This window comes from Camelus bactrianus, chromosome 7, assembly GCF_048773025.1.
Source record: "Camelus bactrianus isolate YW-2024 breed Bactrian camel chromosome 7, ASM4877302v1, whole genome shotgun sequence".
Taxonomy (NCBI): Eukaryota; Metazoa; Chordata; class Mammalia; order Artiodactyla; family Camelidae; genus Camelus; species Camelus bactrianus.
The window spans coordinates 6949306-6971961 of record NC_133545.1 but is presented as its reverse complement, the minus strand read 5'-3'; the positions used below and the strand labels follow the sequence as shown (position 1 = coordinate 6971961).

At 43.4% G+C, this 22656-nt stretch overlaps 1 protein-coding gene across 1 annotated transcript in view; it reads left to right on the top strand.

Annotated features, from left to right (window-relative positions):
• The window catches only part of CNTNAP2 (contactin associated protein 2), a 1833533-nt gene that overhangs the window by 1414817 nt on the left and 396060 nt on the right, over positions 1-22656 (top strand). The window contains exon 14 of the mRNA XM_074366860.1: positions 10779-10935. Coding sequence (XP_074222961.1) covers positions 10779-10935 — 157 coding nt within the window. The remainder of the gene's footprint in view (positions 1-10778; positions 10936-22656) is intronic.

Genomic DNA, 22656 nt, shown 5'->3' with positions numbered 1-22656 from the left:
CCCAGGGTGGGTCGGAGATAACAAACCAGCCTGAGGTCTCGTGCACATCAGCGCGTCGGCGGGGCAGATGCAGGCTCCCGCATGCTGGGAAGAGGTAGTGAGCGTCGTCATCGCTACTGTAGTGATTGGGCCACATGGGCCCCATCATCTCAGCTTTCCTCTTTTCCTCTTTGTGAATTTCTTTGCTTTTTGACCACAGAAAAGGTCAAGACCCCACTGTCTTACAGAATCTGCACTTGCTCCCCAGTCACGCCCTTTTTGACCATTCATGTTTGCTTCCTCACGTCCTCATTACCTTGATCTCTTGAAGCTTGGTTCCTGGAACCATAAGACCATCCTTCAGGTTCATCAGTGACCTCATAACCTCAAATCCACTGATGTCGACTGGCCAGGCTTTACCCTTCACCTCTCCAGGGCCGTCATTTCTCCTTTACCCGCTGTGCCTAGGACTGTGCTGGGAGCTGGAGGTACAGAATCGGGGTCAGGATGGAGCTTCCTGTCTCTAGGGGGGTGTGAGCACATAAAACAGCGGCCGCACAATATGAGGAACGGAGTCATTCAGGTCTGTAACAGCCGTGGCTCCACACAAAGAAGAGGGTAATAGCGGTTGCCCTGGGGAATGAGAATGACAGCAGACTGACAGCCGCTGACCCCGTTCTAAGTATTGTGTCCCACTCTCAGATTCCATTGTCACCATGGCTTTGGCTCTGATGTCCCTTGAATTCACAGGTCTTGTCTCCTGTCCATCTGGGCCTGGCTGTGTGAGAAGGCTCCTCCAAGGGTCCTGTTGGCACTTGGCGTGGGGCAGCTCTTATACAAGACTGCCGCACACATTGCAGGACATTCAGCATCCCTGGACCCAGGACACTCAATGCCAGTAGCCCCTTATAAATGTTTCTGAGTCCTACCTGAGGAGGTGGAATCAGCCCCCGCTGAGACCCGCTGTCACCTCAGATTCACCCAATGTAAAATCAAACAGAAAATCTTTCCCACAAACCAACACCCTCCTCTGAAATAGAAATTTCTTTCAAAATGTTCGTATTTGCTTAACCTTAAAACCAAGGAGTCAACACCAGCTGTTCCATCTGGTCCCCAAACCCCACTGATTCTCTTTTACAGTGTATTTTACCTCTGCCTCTGTTGTGCGACACACCGTGTTCATGGTGCTCCAAGTCTTCTTCACATCATTCCTAGAACAGTTCCTCTGTTTCCAGCCCCTGTTCCCTAATGACACATCCCAGTGCATCACGTTGACCAAACCCACAGGAACAGACTTCTGCTACAGGGTCAAGGCCACGCAGGTACCGTGAAAGCCCTCCCCCACAAACGTTTAAATTGCATGGAAAAAATATTTTAAAAAATCCTTAGGAATATATAATTGAGCTTAAATGAAAGTGAGGAAGATCCTTAGAAGTAAAACCATGGACCAGCAGCATAATGAGGGCCAAAGCTGGAAGCTGGCCTAAGGGCTTCGTCCAGTTCCTGGCAACCTGCAGTGCCAGTTTCCATGCATGCGGAAGAAGGGGCCACAGCAAGTGATGGGTGCTGTCAAATACACGTTTATGGAAAACAGAAACCAAGAGTCCAGATTCTCAGTGGGGAAAAAAAAACCCTAAAAACTAAAAACCTGCTCTACAGAAGAAGATAGCATAGGAATTTTGACTGTCTGGACCTTGGCTGGAGGTAAAGAGAAGAAGAAAGCAATCATCCTTCGAAGTCATGTAACAAAAAGCCACTTCTGATGCGTGTTTACAGGTCAATTTCACACTTTTGCATGGCTGTAAAAAATTTCAAGCTGAAAATGTATTCTAAAGAGGTCTCAGCTTGGTAATACCCGCCTCCAGGTGTCTGATAAAAGCAAATATAAGTTATCCGAAAGGTTCATCTGAACCTCCATTCCCAGAGATGCATTTCCAAGGAACATGATCTCAACAGAAAAAATAATCAAGAAATGTGTAGGGTACCAAGACACCTTATTTGTGAGTCAGCAGGAATAACTAATAGCATTTTCAGTCCTGCAAAAACTTAAGTATTAGAATTGTTGGATCAGATTTATTTTTAGGGAGCAATTAAAGATATGATGGCAGAAGACATTATCAAAAATCATTAGTAGTATTTGAAAAAGAACCAAATAAAAATTGTAGAAATCAGAGAGTAATGGATAAAATTAAAAGCTTAATGGGAGACTTAAATAGCAGTTTCTAACCAGCTTACGTGAGAGTAGTGACATGGAAAATAGATTCTGAAGGAGGTTCCCAGAAATCTGCCCAGTGAGACAAAGAATTGTTAAATAGGAAAGAGAGACCAAGAGCAGAGAAATTAGATCGGTAACATAATACGTATCTAACCAGAATTCTGGAAGAAGAGAAAAGTAAAAAGGACTTAAAAAAGAGTGAAATTTGAATTATTATAACTATCAAAGGGTCAGTTTCCTAAGCATTTTCTACAAATCAATAAGACAAAAAAAATCCAATGACAAAATAGTCAAAAAAAAAAAAAAGCAACAGATTTTTTTAAAATAAGAAAATATAAATGAAGGATAAACATGGAAAGGCAAACAACCAAGGAAGTATAACTCAAACCAAAAAGAGAGAGTATTTGTCATTCACCAGTTGTCAAAACGAACAGCTTAACCATTAATTATGGGAGGGTTGTCAAGGATTTTGATCAACTGAAAGTTTTATATGCTGCTGGTGGGATTCCACAGTCACACAAGTGCAAAACGTTTTGAAGACGCACAAACCATATGACCTAACAATTCGACTGCAGGGATATGCTCAGAGCTCTTACACATTTTCACAGAGCATGTGAAAAAGCCAGACACAGCCCAACGCTCATTAATATTAGAATTAGGAAATGTGATGTACTCAAAGAGCAACATACCACGTACCAGTGATAACAGATAAATTACAAGGCTCCGTATTTCATTATTATTCTTTATACCACAGATAAATGTACAGTATTTGTATATGTAAAATATTTTAATGTTTAAAAAATTTAAATTTGATTTCTCATTACTAAAAAGCTAGAGTGCAAACACCATGAAAATACCCATCACCATCTTTCCAACCACAAATTCTGCTTCTCTCCACGGCCCTCACGAGCCTGACTGATCACCCCACAGTTCCTGGAGTCATTTGGATGTTTCTTGGCTTCATCCCTTGGCCCAGCCATTCAAGGGCTTCTGAAACGCCCCACATCCTCATTCTGGTTCCTAGATCCTACCTGTCCATCAAAGCTGCAGTCAGACCTGTTTCTTCATGGAGGCTGTCCAGGCCACCTTGGTCGTGGGTAATCACCCGCTTCTCCAAAATGCTGTAGGACCCATTGCCTGAACTGCTCCTATGACATTCAGTGTGTATTTTTTCATCTTATTATGGGTATGCCCCATAAGATATCGAGGCATAAAGCTTTCAATAATATGAAACTTTTAAACATAACTCATTTTGTACTAACTCAGAAGCTTAGAAGAATAGGAATCAGATGTTCACTCCTATCTCCCACATTGTCTCTCCAGCCCTAAGAAGGTATTTATTGATTATGTAGCATGTCGTTGGTTGCAAAACAGTATCTTGCTACTAATTTGAAAAGCTGAGGTGCTTGTTTAAAAGATAAAATAAAAATTAATGAAAGTCAGGGCACAGGATATCGAGACATTCAGTACAACCAATAGTCCAAGGTGAGGCACACTTTATCAAATAAATACAATTTTTAATGGAGAAGAAGAATAAAAGAAGCAGTCAGGACTCACACAAATCATTGTCCTTGAGATTCGGTAATTCTTTCTTCGTTTATTCTGTAAAGAGGAAAAGAAATATTTAAAATAATTGGCCGGGCTCTTCCAGTGAAAATGACTAGGAAAGTGCGTTACTAACATCCAACAAACAGCATGTGGTTCCATTTGATCACATTGGTATTATTAATCACGTTCATTCCTGGGGCCGTGATAGAAAGGAATTAACCAGAGGGAAGGAGGGGACCATAGATGCAGTGATCTCTTTAGAAACTGAAGCCAAGTTAACTCAGAGTGAGTTGGCCTCTTCTGTTCTCTTTAATACTGCTCAGCATTACAAACTCCCATCTAATCTGTCATTTCAATTCCACTCAAATTAATAAAATCTAGTTCATTTGAATAGGATTCAAAGTGATTTGATTCAACTCAATCAAATTCTGTTCAGTGGTATCAGTCCTTGATTGAAATCTATTAAGTTCAATTCAATAAAATAAATTTAAATATTATGCAGTGAAATTAATTTTTAATTAATTAACATTTCAGTTCAGGCCCATTTTGATCTGAACTTCAATTCTCCATTTCTAAATTTGGTCCCTATTCAAATTGATAAAATATAGTAAAAATCCAATGTAATTCCGAAAGATGCAATGGGAGGCTGATCAGCTTCATTCATTTCTATTCAGCCCTAATCAAATGAGTTTAGTGACATTCAATCACAGAGAGATAAAATGTTCACCTTTAATACCAAATTGAATGTTTATATTATAACTTCAAAATTATAAGTTTTCCCAACCTCACATCACTGTCTGCTGTAGGAACTCCGCAGGACTTTTTTGGATTCATTCTTTGTTTGGTCTTTATATTAACCTAGAACGATATAGGATTAGACAGTTGGGAAGCAGAAAAAGAATATTGTTACCCAGATTAGTAAACTGATTTCACAAAAATGATAGACAGCTTAAGATGATAGGCTTTTGTGTCTATGAAAATGCCCAAATGTGTGATTTTTCATTTTATTTTTAAAGCTCTTAGTGTAAAAAGTAAAAAAAAAAAAAAAAAAAAAAAGGCATTTGGAGTCAGGATCATGATTATGAAGTTGCAAAAAAAAAAAAGTAGGGGGTTACAAGGCCTAGATTATTCAGGAAAAATGTAATTGGGAAATTTTAACAGAGGGGTTACTGTAGTAAACACCATTATTACCTCTTCACATCTTACTAAGAGAACAGGTCCTGGATTGGTGTCCCAAGGGGACCCCAGCACCGGCCTCTCACAGTGCTGTGAACCAGACCCACACTGTCATTTCCCCAGGTCCGTGTGATGCAGACCCACCTGATGATAATGATCACCAGGGCATTAACAACAGCTTCAAGGTGTCCCTTGGAGATTCTTGTTCTATGAATCTCATTCTGTAGGCCAAGAAATCTACATGCTTTACAAGAGCCGCAGGTGAACCTTAGGTAAACTGCAAACCCTTTCCTGTACTGACTTCCCACCAGAGGGGAAAAACGGAAGCAGGGCTCCATGACGTCCCCTCCTCGCCTTCATCCCTCTCTGAGGATGCTGAGCCTGGGGCTGCCATGGTCCAGTTCTTGGAAGTGTTTGCACAGGGACCAGTTTCACATGTCAAAGAGGAGAGGCTCCCTCTATTTAAGCCACAGAACTCTAGGACGAGAGACCTATTCCCCCTTCAACGCTGGGGGCAAGGGCAGCTGTCAGTGTTACCCTGAGGGCTCTGCGATCCTTGGACTGTGCACACCTTGTACTGAAGGAAGAGGGGATTCTTGCCAGCTTGATCTTTTGAATGGTAACTGCCAGATTATCTGGAGAGCTCTGTATCCTACAGAGCTGCAGCTCCTCCAGATTTCCTCTCTGCTCCAGCCCTGTCTGGAGTTTATTATAAGGGCTCCTTTACTTTCCTTCTTCTCTAGGTCACTTGCTTTAGAATTAAGGTGCCCACAGGTACTAAAATGTTTTGCACCCACAGTCTAGAATTACACCAGTTGAAGATATCTTTATTTAATAAGCCTACTGTCACCATGGCTTACTGTAATCAGATCAGAGTAGTCAGCTGAAACTTAATGATCAAATGGAGGAAAAAAAGATTTGGTGGTGTCATGGTAAGGATGGAGGGGTATTGGGAGATTTTTCAGAGTGTGAGTCATTCTTTTGAAAGAGGATCTTGCACTGCAGGGGCTTTCAAACCTGACAGCCATGAGCCTGGGGAGGGCTGAGAGGGAGCTGCCAGCAGGGGGCGCGAGGCAGAGCACCAAAAGGCAGGTCCCTGCTGCAGTTGTGTCTGTTCTGTTTCCTCTGCTAAAAAGCCCCCTGTGATTCTTTAACACAATTTGTAGGTAAGTAGATGATACAGATATAATAAGACTAGATTTCATCAAGCTGAAAGCATGCTTTTAAGTTTTCATTTTGGAGGCGACAAACCTTTGTGGTACTGTTTTTAATATTCTCTGGAAGTGGATTAAACTAATTAAAAGTCCCAGGGACCATACTGGGTCTGACTGTAGATGTTCCAGGATGATATTTATGTAAGCAAACTGTTAGGTTACTTTGTGTCACCCAGAGGTTCTAAGAACGCATCTCGAAAGTCACAGGCATGTACAGCATTTCCATCCAGAGGTCCCCATGCGTTTGCCCTTGTGTTTCTAAAACAGCTTGTAAAATAACAGAGATCTATTGGTTTCTCTAAATTTAGGGAAACAAGTTGCTTCTTTTCTTTTTCCCTTTTTCAGTCTAGCCATCCAACCATAATAAATCTTCAGCATAATAAAATTTGATCTTTAATGCATACAAACAGTGCCATGATTGCCTTTCGTTCAATCCACATCTGGCTGTTTTAATACAATATGCCTTACTTTGATAATTTAGCTTCTAGTTAACCTAGAATGTGGTTTTTATCATTACACAATCTTGTCGGAGTCATTAAACCTACTCAGTATTGTTAACAAAGGTCTTCATATTCTGAGATCAGAGAAATTCTTGAACTCTTCAGCACTGGGTAATTAAATTGTTTCTTTCCTCACCACTTCTTATTCCTATCTTTTAAAAAGTCTTTCCACTTTTATTGCCTGTAACGTCTTTTCCCCAGAGCCAATTAACAGGTAAGTAATGATTTGTGAAGCAAAAAGTAGCACTTCGTTAGCGCAGCACTGAAATAAGGCAAATCTTTGCTCAACACAAATTGAACCATTCTCTTCTCGCTGAATATAAAATATATGCCAAATTAATAAATTGTAATGATTTGATTTAACCAAATTAGCCAGTGCTAATAACAAAGGGTGCAATTTGCTTCTTCCCTGGAATATGTTTTTCTTATGGGCACGCTTCTGTTGGTGGCAGATGTGGGAACAGCTGTGCAGCACATTTTGGACTGCGCTTAACCTACTTTCCTAGGAAGGGGAACAAAATAACACTGATTTTCCAGCACCCTAGTTGGAAGCATGAGCAACGTAAGACCATACGTGACTTGAGAAAAAGGTGGGGGTGGGGGCGAGGCTGGGAAATTGAGCCATCCTTACCTGGTCATTAGTGTGTCTCCTCCCTGCACTGAAGGCGAGCTCACTGCACATCCTCCGCTCGGATCCCATCCTAATGTCCCGTGAGGGTCCCTCCTTACAGGAACTGAGGGTCTGCCACAGGGGCTTCGCTCAGAGCCCGGGCCCCACGCAGAGCTTAGGGTGTCTGCTGGAGCACCGGCAGCCCAAACAGCTTGACAGTGAGACCTCCTCTCCTGGGCTTCTTGGCGCTCCCTGAGGGGGCGGCTGGCAATCAGCTGGCTCTCTCTCCTCTTTCTGACAGCAAGTCTCAGTCTCATGCTGAAGGAGAAGCTGATGATTATCTTGCTCCCTTTACGGACATCGTTCTGATGTTTATAAAGAATACAGAGCCACACAGCTTCTCTGGTGCCTTCAGTTTATCATTACTGTCTGTGATGAAAATACGAGTGTTAGGTTGTTCTAGGGATCGTTGGAAATTGGGCTGAGGTTCTGAGGTATGTACTTTTTCATTGGCTGTTTGAGGTATAGGCCTGCCTAGGTCTAGGGAGTTCTCCTGCCAGGCAGCCCAGTGCCTCCAGGTTCCCAGGTGTCTGGTTTGTTTCTTCCCCGCCACCAGGTGTGTTAGTATCCTCTAGTTTCTAAATACAATGATAGTGACCAAAATTGGAAAGGATTGAACATTAGGTCAGCTTGCAAAGATGCAATGGGATAAATAGATATGATAGCCAGTCTAGGTCGTGTATTTACATTTTCAGGGTCAGGTTGTGGTCTGGCAGGCCCGGGGGCCTTTGCACAGTCAGCGTGGCACTGTCCGCCTTTGTTCTCTTCCTGTAACATGGCCAGAGATGGAATCAGCCGAGACCTAGTGCAGCTTACTAACCAAATGACCTGGCTCAGAGTTTATAGTTTCCATAAATGGAATTTTTCAGGCCTCACTTTTTAAAAGTCTTAACTAAGTCAAAACAAACAAACAAAAAAACCCACAAGAGTTTATTATTGGTCATGGTTCCAACATTGGAAAGCATCGAAAGTTAGAAGCTTTACTCGTTACCCTGATGGAAGGAGGAGCAGGAAGCAAAATCACTTGAATGTAGAAAGCAAACAGCCTACTATGTGCTGAGACAGGCCCAGATAAGCAGAGGCCTGGGTTTCAGAGTGCACCTTTATCTCAGAGAGCTGGCTTCCCTCCCCATACAGAATAGGGTGCTGAAATCCCCCGCTCTCCTGTTTGCAGATCAAGTCAAATGTGTTTTTTGTTTTTTAAATTCAGGTGCTATACATGATCTTGTGAAGGGAAAAAGAGTAACTTTTCCAAATTAAGTCAACACAACTGGAAAAATCGAGCAATGTGTACAAAGTAGGACACCTGAATAACTCCTCTCCAAGTTCAGAGCATTGGCTCATCCATGACATCAAGCCTGAACTCACAGTTGAGTGCAAGACACGTTCCTCCTCTTTATTTCTGAGCACAGATACTGGGACAAATGTACACCTACACTTGTGAGTGTAGTGGAATTTTAGCCATGCGCATGGAGATCTGAATTGCCTCATCTTCTTGGTTTACTGGCCGCACTGCCTCCGTGAAATTCCATTCATTCCTCAGCTTCCTGCAAGGGAGGGGCTGTTCTCAGGCCCTCCCCTTTCTCCCCTTCCCTTCCTTCCTCTGCCAGCTGCCACCTGGACTTTTCCTCCCTCCCGTCATTCACCTGAAACTCCTCTCAGCAAAGACCTTCTAGCTGTCAGATTAGAAGACAGAGTTACAGCCTTCATCTTAACGGACTTTGCTAGGAAATCTGACAATGCCGAGCACACTGCTCTCTTGGAAATTCTTGGCTCATTTCTCCTCCACCCTCCCTGACTGCTCTCTTTCTTGACCTCCACTCTGGCCATTTCCCTCTCTTTCTGTTCTTTAAATGCTGCTGGAATCCAAGTGTCCAGTGGCATCTCTCTGGCTACCAGTACTTCCTGGTTTACCCTGATGTTTCCTAAAACGGGATTTTCAGCCCAGAATGCTCCTGAGACCCAGACCCCTGTAGCCAATTGCTGCTTCACGGATCAAGCTCATCCTCATCGCCCTTCCTTCGACCTCCCCCAACTTCTCCTCTTCCCACCCTGTGACCTACCTTGGTGAAGCACATCACCGTCCTCTTAGTCACCCAAGCCAGAAACCCAGGATTAATCCCCAACACCTTCCCACCCAAATCCCAACAGTCCCAAGCCAGTTATAATTCCAAAATCGCTTTGCATCTCATCTCCCTCTCCATTTCCACTCCTGTATTATTCTTCCTCTTCTGTATTAACATAGGAGGGTCCCATCTGGCCTCCCTAACTCCATCCCCCCCAAAATCTGTCTTTCATCTTACTGTGGATCTTTTAAAACACAAATTTGATCATGAGAGTTCCCTGCTTGTAAAATACTGATGGTTTCCCATTAGTTTCAGGATGAAGTTCAACTTTCTTAAATAGGGGGAAATAAACACAAAAGCAAGAGTCACCAAATGCCAAGTAACTTCTTACTCGGACACAGTTTGTTGTGATGTGGCCCTCACCCACGGTCTGCTTCCGACTCCTGCTGCCCTCCCAGAGGTACCTCTTCAGCCCTGTGCTACCTTAGATGCTCACGCTCCTACGTGTATGTGGACGTTCCCACTGTCCTCCCTTTACCCAGGGGTACTTACCTCTTACATCCTGGGTAACTTAACCTTCAAGACGTAGCTCAGATTTTTTACATCTTCAGGAAACCAACCTTCCTCACCGCCTCTCCCTCACCCACTCTCCCGTGTGTTCATAATAATAACTGAACTGAACTCTCAATTTGTATTTTTTTCTTCCATTATTCTGCTGAGTATCTTGTAATGTTTGATACATGATGGAAACACAGTGGATGCTTGATGATTGGTTGGATGAATGAATGAATGAATAAGTGAATATTAGGCCAAATAATAAGACAAAGTAACATTGCATAAAGAGCACTGTACAGGGTCTACTGAGATTCAGTGTCGGACTTCTGCTTTGGGATATCTAATCTGCTGAGTGATTGAAAGCCCTGCTTAGCCTTTCTAGACCTAAGCTCCTTACCTGTAAAGTAAGGAGGTCATACCAAGGCATAATGAAAATCCATGTTAGCTCTAATGTTCTGTCACCTCCATGACCATCATTTCACAGGAAAAACACAAATTGTCATGAACTTAGTTGTGTGTTACAGAATCCGGGCAGGACCTCCACGCCTCCCTCCACGCCTCCCTCCACGCCTCCCTCCGCTGTGGACATACCCCATCTGGGCGGCCCCTTTACAGAACAGACTCCTAAAAAGCTTGAATGTAAACGCTTCTTTCAAAGGAAGAGGTGCCTGTCCCAGCGGGAAAACCTGAGCTTACCATCCGCTCTGGTGTTTTTCATTAACACTCAATATTCTTGAAATACATCCGCTTGGAAGAGGGTAGCGTGATGTTTATTCCTGGGCAGGGGAGGTAGCCGTGACCTGACGGTGACTCGGTGCTGGCGCTCCTAAAGTGTGCTTTTCCCCTTTCCCGCAGACGGAAGCCCTTACACCTGGTGGGTCGGCAGAGCCAACGAGAAGCACTACTACTGGGGAGGCTCGGGCCCGGGCATCCAGAAGTGCGCCTGCGGCATCGAGCGGAACTGCACGGACCCGCGGTTCTACTGCAACTGCGACGCCGACTACAAGCAGTGGTGAGTGACGGCCGGGGGGGGGCGGGGGGGGGCGGGGGCCAGAAGGTGAGAAGCGCCGGGATGAGAAGATAATGGGCTCGAAAGGTTTGGAACCAACCCCGCTGACCGATGTCAGGAACGTTCTTTAAAACACAAAAGCGGGAGGAGGTCCGTGCCACCCGGGCATGCATTTAGAAGCAGAGGAACACATAATGGATGTGTTCATATTTTATTCAGAGAGGAAAATAATGGGCCGTGTAGTAGACAGGGATTTGCTCTGTGAAACGTGCTTGGTGACCGCGGAGGGGTGGCCGCGGGCGGGGAGCCCGGGTGCAGGCGGCCGAGCGTCCACAGCACAGCACGCGGGCGCCTGCGGTGCGCGCTTCCCCCTCCTGCGGTGTTGGCTTTGAGTAGCCGGAGGAGGGGGGAGGAGGCGGGGGAGGGGAGGAAGGGGGGGGGATGTTCTTTGAGCTTGTCTTCAGCAACCGTGCTTGCTGTCTGCTTTTCCTTCCCACCTGGGCTGTTTATAACTGATACAAATCAGCTCAAGGAAGATCCATTCTGGGTTTCTTTCTTCCCTCTACTGGCTTTTGTCCTGCTTCCCAGTGAGTGCCTGGGTCTGTGTCAGTGACGGATAAAGATGAATCAGCTGTCGTTCGGTGGGGAACAGGCCCCGAAAGTCTGAGCGGAATAGTAGGAGTCGGGTTCAGCTTCTGGTAGTTCCAGACGCTGGAGAGGCCCGCTGTGCTCCATGCGCGCCTCTGGGCGGCAGCAGAGAGCAGAGCGCTGCGGTTCCTCACGTGACCGACCCCAGTTCCTATCCGTTGCCTCTGTTTCACTTGGAAGGACGGTGTACGGGACAGGTTCGTCCTGCTAGTTAACTGAAAACTAATTCTGAATGTGAAGTTACATGATTGCCAGGTCGGTTGTCTGCATATTTTCCAAAAGCCATTTTTCTTTTAATAAATGAAGTAAGTTACCAAAGCCATTTATTTTTTTTTTCAATTGAGGTATAGGTGACTTACAATGTTGTGTTAGTTTCTGGTGTACAGCATAATGATTCAGATATACATGTATATATATATTCTTTTAATTACAGATTATTGCAAGATACTGAATATAGTTCCCTGCGCTAGGCAGTAGGACCTTGTTGTTTATCTGTTCTGTACACAGCAGTTTGTATCTGCTAATCCCAAACTCCCAAACTCCCAATGTATCCCTCCCTCCTTCCTCCTTTGGTGACCATAAATTTGTTTTCTATGTCTATGAGTCTGTTTCTGTTTTGTAAAAAAGTTCCTTTGGGGCATTTTTTAGATTCCATATATAAATACTGTCACGTATTTCTCATTCTCTTTCTGGCTTACTTCACTTAGTATGCTAATCTCGAGGTCCATCCATGTTGCTGCAAATGACATTATTTCATTCCATTTTATGGCTGAGTAGTATTCCATTGTGTATATATAGACCACATCTTTATCCAGCCATCTGTCAGTGGATATTTAGGCTGCTTCCATGTCTTGGCTATTGTAAATAGTGCTGCTATGAACATTGGGGTGTACACATTTTTTTCAAATTGGAGTTTTCTCTGGATATATGCTCAGGATAGCTGGATCATAGAGTAACTCTATTTTTAGTTTTTTAAGGAATCTCCATACTGTTTTCCGTAGTGGCTGCACCAAATTACATCCCCACCAACAGTGTAGGAGGGTTCCCTTTTCTCCACACCCTCTCCAGCCAAGGCTGTACATTTCAATGACCTGTAATTTCTTAATATGTCTCTGTGTGTAAATAGCTATAATTATGCTTTAATTGTGGTTAATTGTAAAGAGGAAATCATGATATTCACTTCTTAGTTTTGTTTTGAAAGAGGTATCCACATGCGTGCGCGCGCGCACACACACACACACACACACACACACACACACACTATACAAAGACTGGAAGTCAGGAGAATGAAATCAGAAGGACCTGGGTTTGATGATAGCTTTTCAGTCAGTCAGTCAGTCAGTCAATCCTTCATTCTGTCAGTCACTTACTCAACAAAAATTGATGGTACTCTTATGTGCCAAGGGCCCCTCTAGGTACTGGGATTAACAGTGAAGGGCAGTAATAAGCATCTCTGCCCTGACTTACATTCTTGTCGCCTCTTACCATTGTGAGCCCTTAAGCAAGTTCCGTAGGCTCTCTCGGATTCATTTGTCTGCTTGACAAATAGCTGGACCATTGTCCAGGCAACCCAGAGTGCGAGCTCCCGCGAGCACTGGTATCCGGCACTCTTTGTCCCACCGCAGGGGACCGCCGAGGGACTCGGGACACGGAAGATCTGGTGCACGCAGCCAAGTGCAATTCGCAGGCGTGCAGCCACTTTCGTTGTGATGTAAAAGTAAAAACAGAGTTTCCGCTGCATCTCATGCTTCCAGACTCGGTACGCCGCTCAGAAAGTTACTTCTTGCGGTCATCTTACCTCAGTCACAACAACAATTAGATTAAAGTGGTGTGAGGGGGCGGGCATAGCTCAAGCGGTAGAGCGCAGGCTTAGCGTCCACCAGGGCCTGGGTTCCATCCCCAGCACCTACAGGAAACAAAGAAAGCAAGAAAGAGAGAAGCCAAAATGAGTGCAAATACAGATAGTTCTTCCCGATTCATGTGAAAGTTGGGTTAAAGTGCTGTCCTAAGTGAATGTTTAAATTTGCAGTAGGGGTGGTGTTTTTGTTACTAAAATGTTAATGGAACCCTAGGCAATAGAGTTAAAATCTTCTTAAAGAACAGGTGCATCGGTTGGGGCCCAGGAGAATTTTAGTTACTTTCCAAAATTACATTGGAAATAAGAAGTAGAGAGAAGAGCAAGACCCAGATTTCCAGACATCGAGTCTGGTGTTTTTTGGCAATATCGTGATCAAGGATGACACTCATGCTGTTTTTTATCTTTTTAATGATTTATGAATTTAATGTTTTCACTAGCTGTATGTAAGCTTTACAGTGAAAGCTTAAACAATAGAACACATATTACATGTTCTTTTTTTAAAAAAAAAAAAAAAAAAAAAAGAACTCTAAAACCTAAAGTAAGCATTTATCCTTTTTTTCCTGGAGTCAAATACACAAAAAATGGGGCTGGGATAAATTAGATTGGAGCTCCGGGTGTGATTGGGTCTCACAGCAAAGCAGCGGTGGGCTGCAAGCACTGTAGCCATCTCAATAATTGCCTGATTATCTATGCTGGGAGAAGTTTTGCACAGTTATTTCCGAGATTGAATGTAATTTAACATTTATGATTTACTATTCACGGCAATAGTAAATATTCCTACCTACAGTGCCAGAATCCTAATTAAGTGAGCCTTGGTCTCAGCTAAGTGCTCACCACTGGGTAGTTCCTGGTCTCTCGCAGCTTGACTCAATGCGCTAAATCATCACATCTGAAATTAGCAATTCCGAAATGGAATTACCAGGGAAGGCGTGCCACTCATGGCCTGAGTGCCCTTCCCTAGTTTTGCTGGTTGAGTTTCTGCATCGTTGTGCCCTGGCCAAGATGAGCACGTCCGTCGGAGGAAGGAAGGGAGGTGAAAGTCCATTAGCACAGTCTGTGTTATGATGAGAGACCAGCTCCCAGCTCAGCACTGGGAAGGCCAGTCAAACGCTCACCGCTTGCTCCTTGTGCCGTTGCCCCTGAGTGGACTGGTGCGTCTGTGGAGCTTTCCTTCCTGCGCCAGATATAATCCATAATGATGTTTACAGGCAGGAGGACCTCTTCATTGTTTCAAAGCCAGAAACTTACATTTGATTGTCTCAGCTTACGATCCAACAATTAACTGCTAAATATTTTGAATATTTTGAAAAGTAGTCATTATATATTTTTGCATTGTTTATAATTTCATCTAATGCTCTCAACATTTTTTTCACTGAAATAAGTTCAGTTTTACACAGAGTGAAATATTTATTTGTGCATTCTCATCCATCATGCTGTTCAAATAATAATGGTGAACATTTATTGAGTGTTAATTACATGCCAGTTGTTGTTCCAAGTGCTTAAATGTGTAATGTCATTTAAACATCACATTGACCCTATGATGCAGGTACTGTTTTTCCTCATTTGACAGATGAGGAAATTAAGCTACAGAGAGGTTAAGTTACTTCCCCAAGGTCACACATCTCATAAGTGGTAGAGCTGAAATTCAAACCCAGGGCAGGCAAACTCCATGGATACACAATACACAACAAGAAATAAACTGTAAATATCTTGACATATGCACTATATACAGTATGATTCCACTTTTTCAATTTTTAAAATTCTAATAAAATACACATTACAAAAAGTTCACTATCTTACCAATTTTTCAAAGTATATATAGTATAGTGGTATTAAATACACACATTTTGTTGTACAATCATCAGCACAGTCTGTCTCTGGAACTCTTTTCATCTTGCAAAACTGACACTGTCTACCCATTAAACAGTAACTCCCCATTCCTCCCTCCCCCAGCCCCTGGTAACCACTGTTCAACTTTCTGTCTCTACGAATTCAACTGCTTTAGTACCTCAGATAAATGGGAGTCATACAGTGTTTGTCTTTTTGTGGTTGGCTTATTTTACTTAGCTGAATATCCTCAGGGTTCTTCTATGCTGTGGCACACGTCAGAATCTCCTTCCTTTTTAAGGCTGAATAACATTTCATCATTATGTGTAGACCATGTTTCATCCACTCATCCATCAGTAGACGCCTGGTTGCTTCCACATCTTAGCGATTGTGATTAATGAATATGGGCGTATGATTTCAATTTTAACATCTATTTATACTCACCTCTGTGGTGTTCCTTATTTAGTTTTTTTAATTTCTTGTTTTGATTTTATATTAAAAGTGATTTTATTATAAATAAGTTCAAATTATTTTCTAAATGTAACCTGGATTTGAATCCTAGCTCTGTTGCTTTCTAGCTCAGTGACTTTGAAGAAGTCACAACAGCTCTTTGTGACTATTTCCTCAGCACAAAATTGAAATGGTATTAATACGCACATTATACGGTGGATTTGAAGTTTAAATGAGAGGATACTGCTAAGTGAGAATGCACATCTGTATTTCACCGGTAAATGCTCTCCACACATCTGTTGTCACTGTCGAGACTGTGACTCAGACCACACACGCCCGCCACATGTCCTGGTTATGTTGTTGGGTCCCACGCTGCAGCCCATGGGGACGGTTTCTCCCAGCCTCCCTCTCTGCCCTTCCTGCTTGACTGCCCTGTTGCCACCTTGTGAGATCTTTGCTCTGCTGGCGATGGCTGCCTCGACTGATGCTCTTATGGGATGGCAGAGGGCTCCCCAGTCATCCCCAGTGACATGGAAACCACATTGCGTCTTTCAGGGAGACCTTACTGAAGGGCTGGGGCTTAAAGAAATGTGACAACTAAGGAAAATTTATAACTGCCACCTGAAATGACCGTCAGGGACCACACAGGACTCTGGTCCCCGAGCCCCTGCCCGGCTCCTCCCCCTGGGTCTCCGCCCTGCTCTCACTAATGACCTTCCTTGGGTAGCTCTGAGCATCGGGATCTAGGCTGGAGCCTCCTCCAGAACCCAGAGGAGGGGGAGTCCTTCTCCCCATCCCAGGCTCTACTTCCGTTCCCAGAGGGGGAGCATTTGTTCCTCATGCTGACTGGTAGTGCAAACATGAATTCCCCTTCAGGGGAAAAGTCTCAGCTTCTGACAGTTTAGGGCAAACAGCTGTGTCCTATGACCACAGCCTGGACTTGGCACTCGGGTTTGTCGGTGCATCTTCCCCAGCCTGCATTTCAGTCCTGGGGGACACCCCTGTGGGCAGCAGTGTGACCCCCGGTGTGCAGTGACAGCATCAGTCCAGATCTATTTCATGATCTCTCCGCATGAGGGGCAGAGAAGTCAAGGAAGCTACCTTTTAAGGGTAATTTGGAAGTTGCTGTCAGAACTTCCATGTATCAATTCTTTGAACTTTTTTATCGCCCTATGGCATTACTCTCTTGAATGAAGACAAACAAATATAAGTGCTAAGATTTTATTTTCCATTTTTTGTAGCAGCCCAAACCAACCCAAACAGAAATATCTGTTAACAGAGTTTTAGACAAGTACACTGTTATTAGGCTGTTCAAGGAAGAAGCTAGATTCACAAACACTTGCATATAAAAATGACCAGATGAAACTGCAAAAAGCAAGTTGAAGAATAATATGTATGAGATGAGTCTGGTTTCATAAAAGTGCAGAGAGCTCTGTAACCCTCGTATGTGCACAGACGATTTCTGGAAACTATACATATAAACTATTAATAGTTAACACACTAGACCAAGGATGTGGGGTCTCACAGAAGACTTGTCTATATCCCTTTCTACATCTTACTTACCCTTTTATTTATTTATTTTTGCCACGTTCCTACTTAACCTGTTGAATTAAAATGTTTCAAAGTAGTTTTAAAAAGTAAAATTAAAAAGTAGGGGCCCCCAGAGGCATCCTGGCTCATCATGCAACAATATTAAATCATTTTCTCTTTAAAAAGCCAGTAGAAGAATAGTTTTCAACAGCAGAATGGCATCCCTAGTCTTGATTCCACCAGCCTCGATACTGGAGTGAGTGTCTGGGCAAACTGGAGGGTCCCTTTTTCCCATTTAGCAGAGAGAAACCAAGAACATCCATGCCATTGGCTTTACTGCAAAATATGTATTTTCTCGTTGATCTGGATTCTACGAAATTATTTGTGCTTTTAATCCTTCTGGCCTCCTGCCTGGGAGGACAGTTGCTCTGCGCCCTGGTACCCAGCAGCCTGATTCATGCGTATTACAGGAATGTGACATTACAAGGTGCCCTGATACCACTTATGAGTAACGCTCTTCTGGTTGCTAAACTGACCAAAACAATAGCTGACAGTCAAATAAATGTGTATGTCCATCTAAAATAAAATATTTAGATGGATAGCTATTGACCCTTTTTAGATACATAAACAGAGATGCCCTTTTGATCTAATGGGATTTTAAAAAGAAGAAAGAAAAAGAAAACTCTTGAGTTTAATCCTGTTTAGCCCCAAAGCGTGTGTTTCAGTCTCAGAGCATTGCCAGAACGGATTTCAGAAGGGCTCTGAAGCCCTGGGTATTTTATTCCTATTAGTCTGCTGAAGTTCACTGGCCAGATTTCCTCGACTGTAAACTTGCATCGAAAAAGGACATTCTTCAAAAATCTAGGAGCTAAACTCATTTCGAAGAGTAACTACCTTTCAGTACGGGGGTGAGGGCTCCGAGCCCACGGCGAGGGCTTCTGCCCTTTCGGGAGGCAGCTCCCTGGGGAGATGAAGCAGCACTCACCGGCCCGGCTCATCTAGGCGGGCGCTGGGTAGCTCAAGGTTCGAAGCAGCCCTGTGAGTTAAAACACCTGTTGGCAATGGGGATAGGGAAATGTCTCTCTGCGTTTCCGAAAGAACCATAAAAATGATCTATTATATTCTGTCTCAGGGACATTTTGGTGCCAACTTGCTTGGCACAGCATAGAATCCTCCTGTCACCTCATGGATTGTATCATGACAGGAAGGTAATTGGGCGCCGGAGAAGATGTCGGCAAAGTGTCAGTGTTGTTTGACCACTGCTCCTAAGTAATATTGATGACGGCAGAGGGAGAAGGATTAATCAGGTGTGAGCCTGTCAAATGTTCAGAGCATGCCGAGGGTTCCCGAAATAGGCACGGCCACCGACGGAATGCTAAATGGACTTGAACAGAAGAGGTTATTTAGTGATCCTGAGAAAAACAGAACTGGATCCAAGAGAGATTAATAAGCACAGCACATTTTCCATCATCATCCCTCTCTCCAGCGTGCTTCAGAGAGAGGGAGATCTATTATTATATTTCCTGGGGGAGGAAATAATTTCAGTCTCCCTGAAAATCAATCATGAGAAAAGGATCAAAGTAAAAGGCGTGTCACTAAGTTTAAAGTCCCGATGAAGCAGCTCAAGCACGTGACCCGTGGGTGGTGGGGAACCCACACGTGATGCAGCTGTTTGTTTACCCTGAGTCCCACTGCAAGATCACATCCATGACGCCTTCCTGAGCATGCCGGCCACCTCTCCTGAGCCCTTCACAGACACCTGGCCCTCTGTCACTATGGCTTTTCTCTAAGTTCTAAACCTACGTTCTGAGCAGTATTGTGACAGCCTTCCAAAATAACCTCCAACCCTGACTCTCCCCCATCCTACAACTTCGTCACTGTGATTATCGCTGCCTGGCTTCATATACATTAGAATCACCTAGAAAGCATTAACAATGGATGATCATCAGGCCCTGGCTCCGTATAATTAAATCAAAATCTTTGGTTATCCTGAATTTTGCAACTTCTTGAGGTTTCAATGTGTTGCCAGGTTGAAAACCACTGATTTTGGGTTGCATTGAGCTGCACTAAATAAAGTAGAAAAAAAGGAAGGAAGGAATGCAGGCAGGCAGGCAGGCAGGCTGGCTTAAACAAGATGAAAGCTTACTTCCCTTTTGTGCAAAAGAAGCCCATGCTTCTCCCAGCAATCTGCTCTAGCATTCTTAGGATTTCACCACATCTTCAGGACCCAGTGAGGCTTCTAGAGCTCCAGCCATCACATTCACATTGCAGGTGGAAGGTAGAGAAGGGGAAGAAGAAAGCATGACTTGTCTTTTTGAAAGCACCTTTCATGCTACTTTTATTCACATATCAGCTGGAACTTAGTGACATGACCACACTCAGCTGCAAAGATGGCTGGATTATGTAGCCTTTAACTGGGCATAAATGTGCCTCTCTAAAACTGAGGGTTCTGTGACCTAAAAAGAAGGGGGAAATGAGCATTAGTTTCTGTTCCAACAGGGGCCTGCTAATATCCTGTCCAGACATGTTCAAGGGCTCCCCGTTAACTGCATGATTAAATCCCAACTCCTACAGTTACCATTCCGAGTTCCAGTCTCCCCTCGTCTCACCTTCTCAGCTTTTCCTCACTCTACGTCAGGGACATTCTCAAAATATTTTTACTCTCTCATTGCTGGCCCTTCTACCTGCACCTAAAATGTCCCATCACACACCTGCCAGTTAAATGTCATTCCCCAGTGATCAGCTCAGGGTTTCTTTCTTGAGAACGTCTCCCCGACTTTGGCCATGCCCCCCCCAATTCTAGTAAAAGCTCGTTATTTAGAAGCTTGCTTCCCCAGATACTCAAGGCAAATTACATTTATTATAAAGTTATATTGTATCTTACTTATATATTCTTTGCCTACAAATATGTCTTCTCCCTGTAATTGTAAGTCATGAGACCAAACACCATACCTCATTTATGTTTGTAAATCCTTTGTGTCCATCACTTAGCAGCGACTCAGTAACTATTTGCAATTTGAATTAAATTTGTAGCCCTTTAGAGATTTAGATTTTTTTCTAGTGTTTGTAAACTTTCTTTCTGCCATGAATCATAAACACACAGAGAGACACACACCAATACTTTAGTCTTTGTAGAGATTTTTTTACTATGCACAGTGAAAAATTAGGAAGTTATTTTGTGCTAAATAATAAAGTAATTTGGCCAAGGTAGTTTTTAAAATGCAAATCATATGCGTCTACTAATACGTTTATCTATACTTGCATACACACGTATATATATATTAAATATATATACTACATCACTCACTATGTGATGTATAATAATTTCATTAATTTTTTAGAAGAATAGCAATTGTGTTAGGCTCGTTAAATGGCTGATATTGACATGAAATAACTTACTCTATATGCAGGAAGATAAATCATTGAGATGGAAATATAGGATGTTTGGAAAATTCGAGGAAATGAGCACAGATTATAATACCTCCCCGCCTGTCTTTGTCAGCACTGAGAAGGGTTAGTGCTGTAGGCAGGGTAACAGCCCCCAAAGATACTTACATCCTAATCCCCAGACCCCGTAAAAAATGTTATCTTGGCAGAAGGGACTTCGCATATATGATTAAAGGTAAAAACCTTGAGATGGGAGATGATCCTGGATTATCAAACTGGCCCCAATCCAATCACAGTAGTCTTTAAAAACGGAGAAGTTTTCTCAGCAGGGGTCAGAAAGAAATTTAGTATCTAATTACAGAAATAGGATCAGAGAGATGCTGTATCACTGTGTTTGAAGAGGAAAGAGTGGGTCCATGAGCCAAGAAATGTAGGCGTCCTGTAAAAACTGGAAAAGGAAAGAAAATGGATTCTTTCATAGAAGCTCCAGAAAGGAATTTGGCCCTAACAACACCTTGACTTTGGCCCAGCCAGACTCAGGCGGGAGCTGTAATCTACAGAACTGTAAGGTGATGACTCTGTGTTGTTTTAACCCACTTAGTTTGCGGTAATCACTTTGGCAGCAAGAGGAGATGAATAGGTCTGCTTTCCACTGTGGTGATGTCATTGAGAAGACTGCAGAGCTTTTGTTCTCTCTCTCATGCTGGTGCAGAGTCAGGGTGACTGACAAAACAGCCTTGCAGATAACTTGAAAGGATGTCCATAAAGCTACCCTGTGGCCAGCACCACGTTCCCCTGCGCGTCCACAGCTTGCGGGTGCAGGAGCTTCGAGCCTGTGCAGAGGCCGTGCAGGCCCTTCCTTTTGTGTCTGCCCTCCTGACCAGCGAGGATGGGCTGTCTGTTCTTACTTGTGATTGGATCTCCTTCAGGCAGATGAATAGAAATTTTTAAAACTCAGAGATATTCATTTACACACCTCCCGACATTCGGCCCGTGTCTGAGTCCTGGCTGCTTGCTGTGCACGGTCCTCAGAAACACAGGTGGGTGGGTGGCTTTTAATGATTATGCCTCCTGCTGAAAGTCAGGTTTAGAAAGATGTCTTGTTGATCCCTTCAGCATTTTGGTTTCAAAGACCTGATCCTGCTCCCATCTTTTATTTTTATTTTTATTTTTATTTTTATTTTTATTTTTATTTTTATTTTTATTGACAGGCAGAGAAATGATTGGATAATGAAGGCTTTATCCATTTTCTTATCTTCGTAATAACTAATGAATTAAAGAGGGATGTTATGGGCTTATTGAGGTTTTTAATTGTATAATAGCCCCGTTTTATGGCCGATGCCATTAGCCTTCATTGCAGACCATTCTTAATCCAGACTCAGTCTGTTGTTTGCAGTCTGTTAAACTCCTCACGATCCAGACGGCCTCAGCCGTGTTAGCAGCAAGGCTTCATAACTAGGACACTGCCTGGAAAGTGATGAGCACGGTTATTTTCTACTATTACTATTTGGGGATACTTTGGCCAGCTTACCACATTCCATGGAAACTGTCCTGTTTCCGAAGGGCCTGGATGCAATAGTCAATATGAAATAGATTTTTCAAGAGCCGTTTCTTTCATTCATTCATTTAACCAGTTACTCAGTGAGTCTCCATTATGCACTCTGCTGCTTCTGAGCTCGGTGACTGTGACAACCTGTGTACTTAACTTTTCTCACCTCAAGTTTTCTCATCCCTGTGAGAGCCGTAATATTGCCTCCACATAGTTTTGTGAAGATTCATTTTTTTTTTGCAATATTTGTTACCGTTTTCTTAGGCTTCTGACTTTCAGAAACTTGTAAGCCTAATAAAAGGGGGGGAATGGGTCAACTAAATCAGGTTGAGGTGGTTTATTCAACAGCTGTCTCTTGAGGACTCACTGTACACAGAGGTAGCATACAAACATGGGAGAGAAAATCACCAATGGGAACGAAGGGGCAAAGACGCAGGGGTGGGACCTCAGAGCGCACACTTTGCAAATCAGGGAG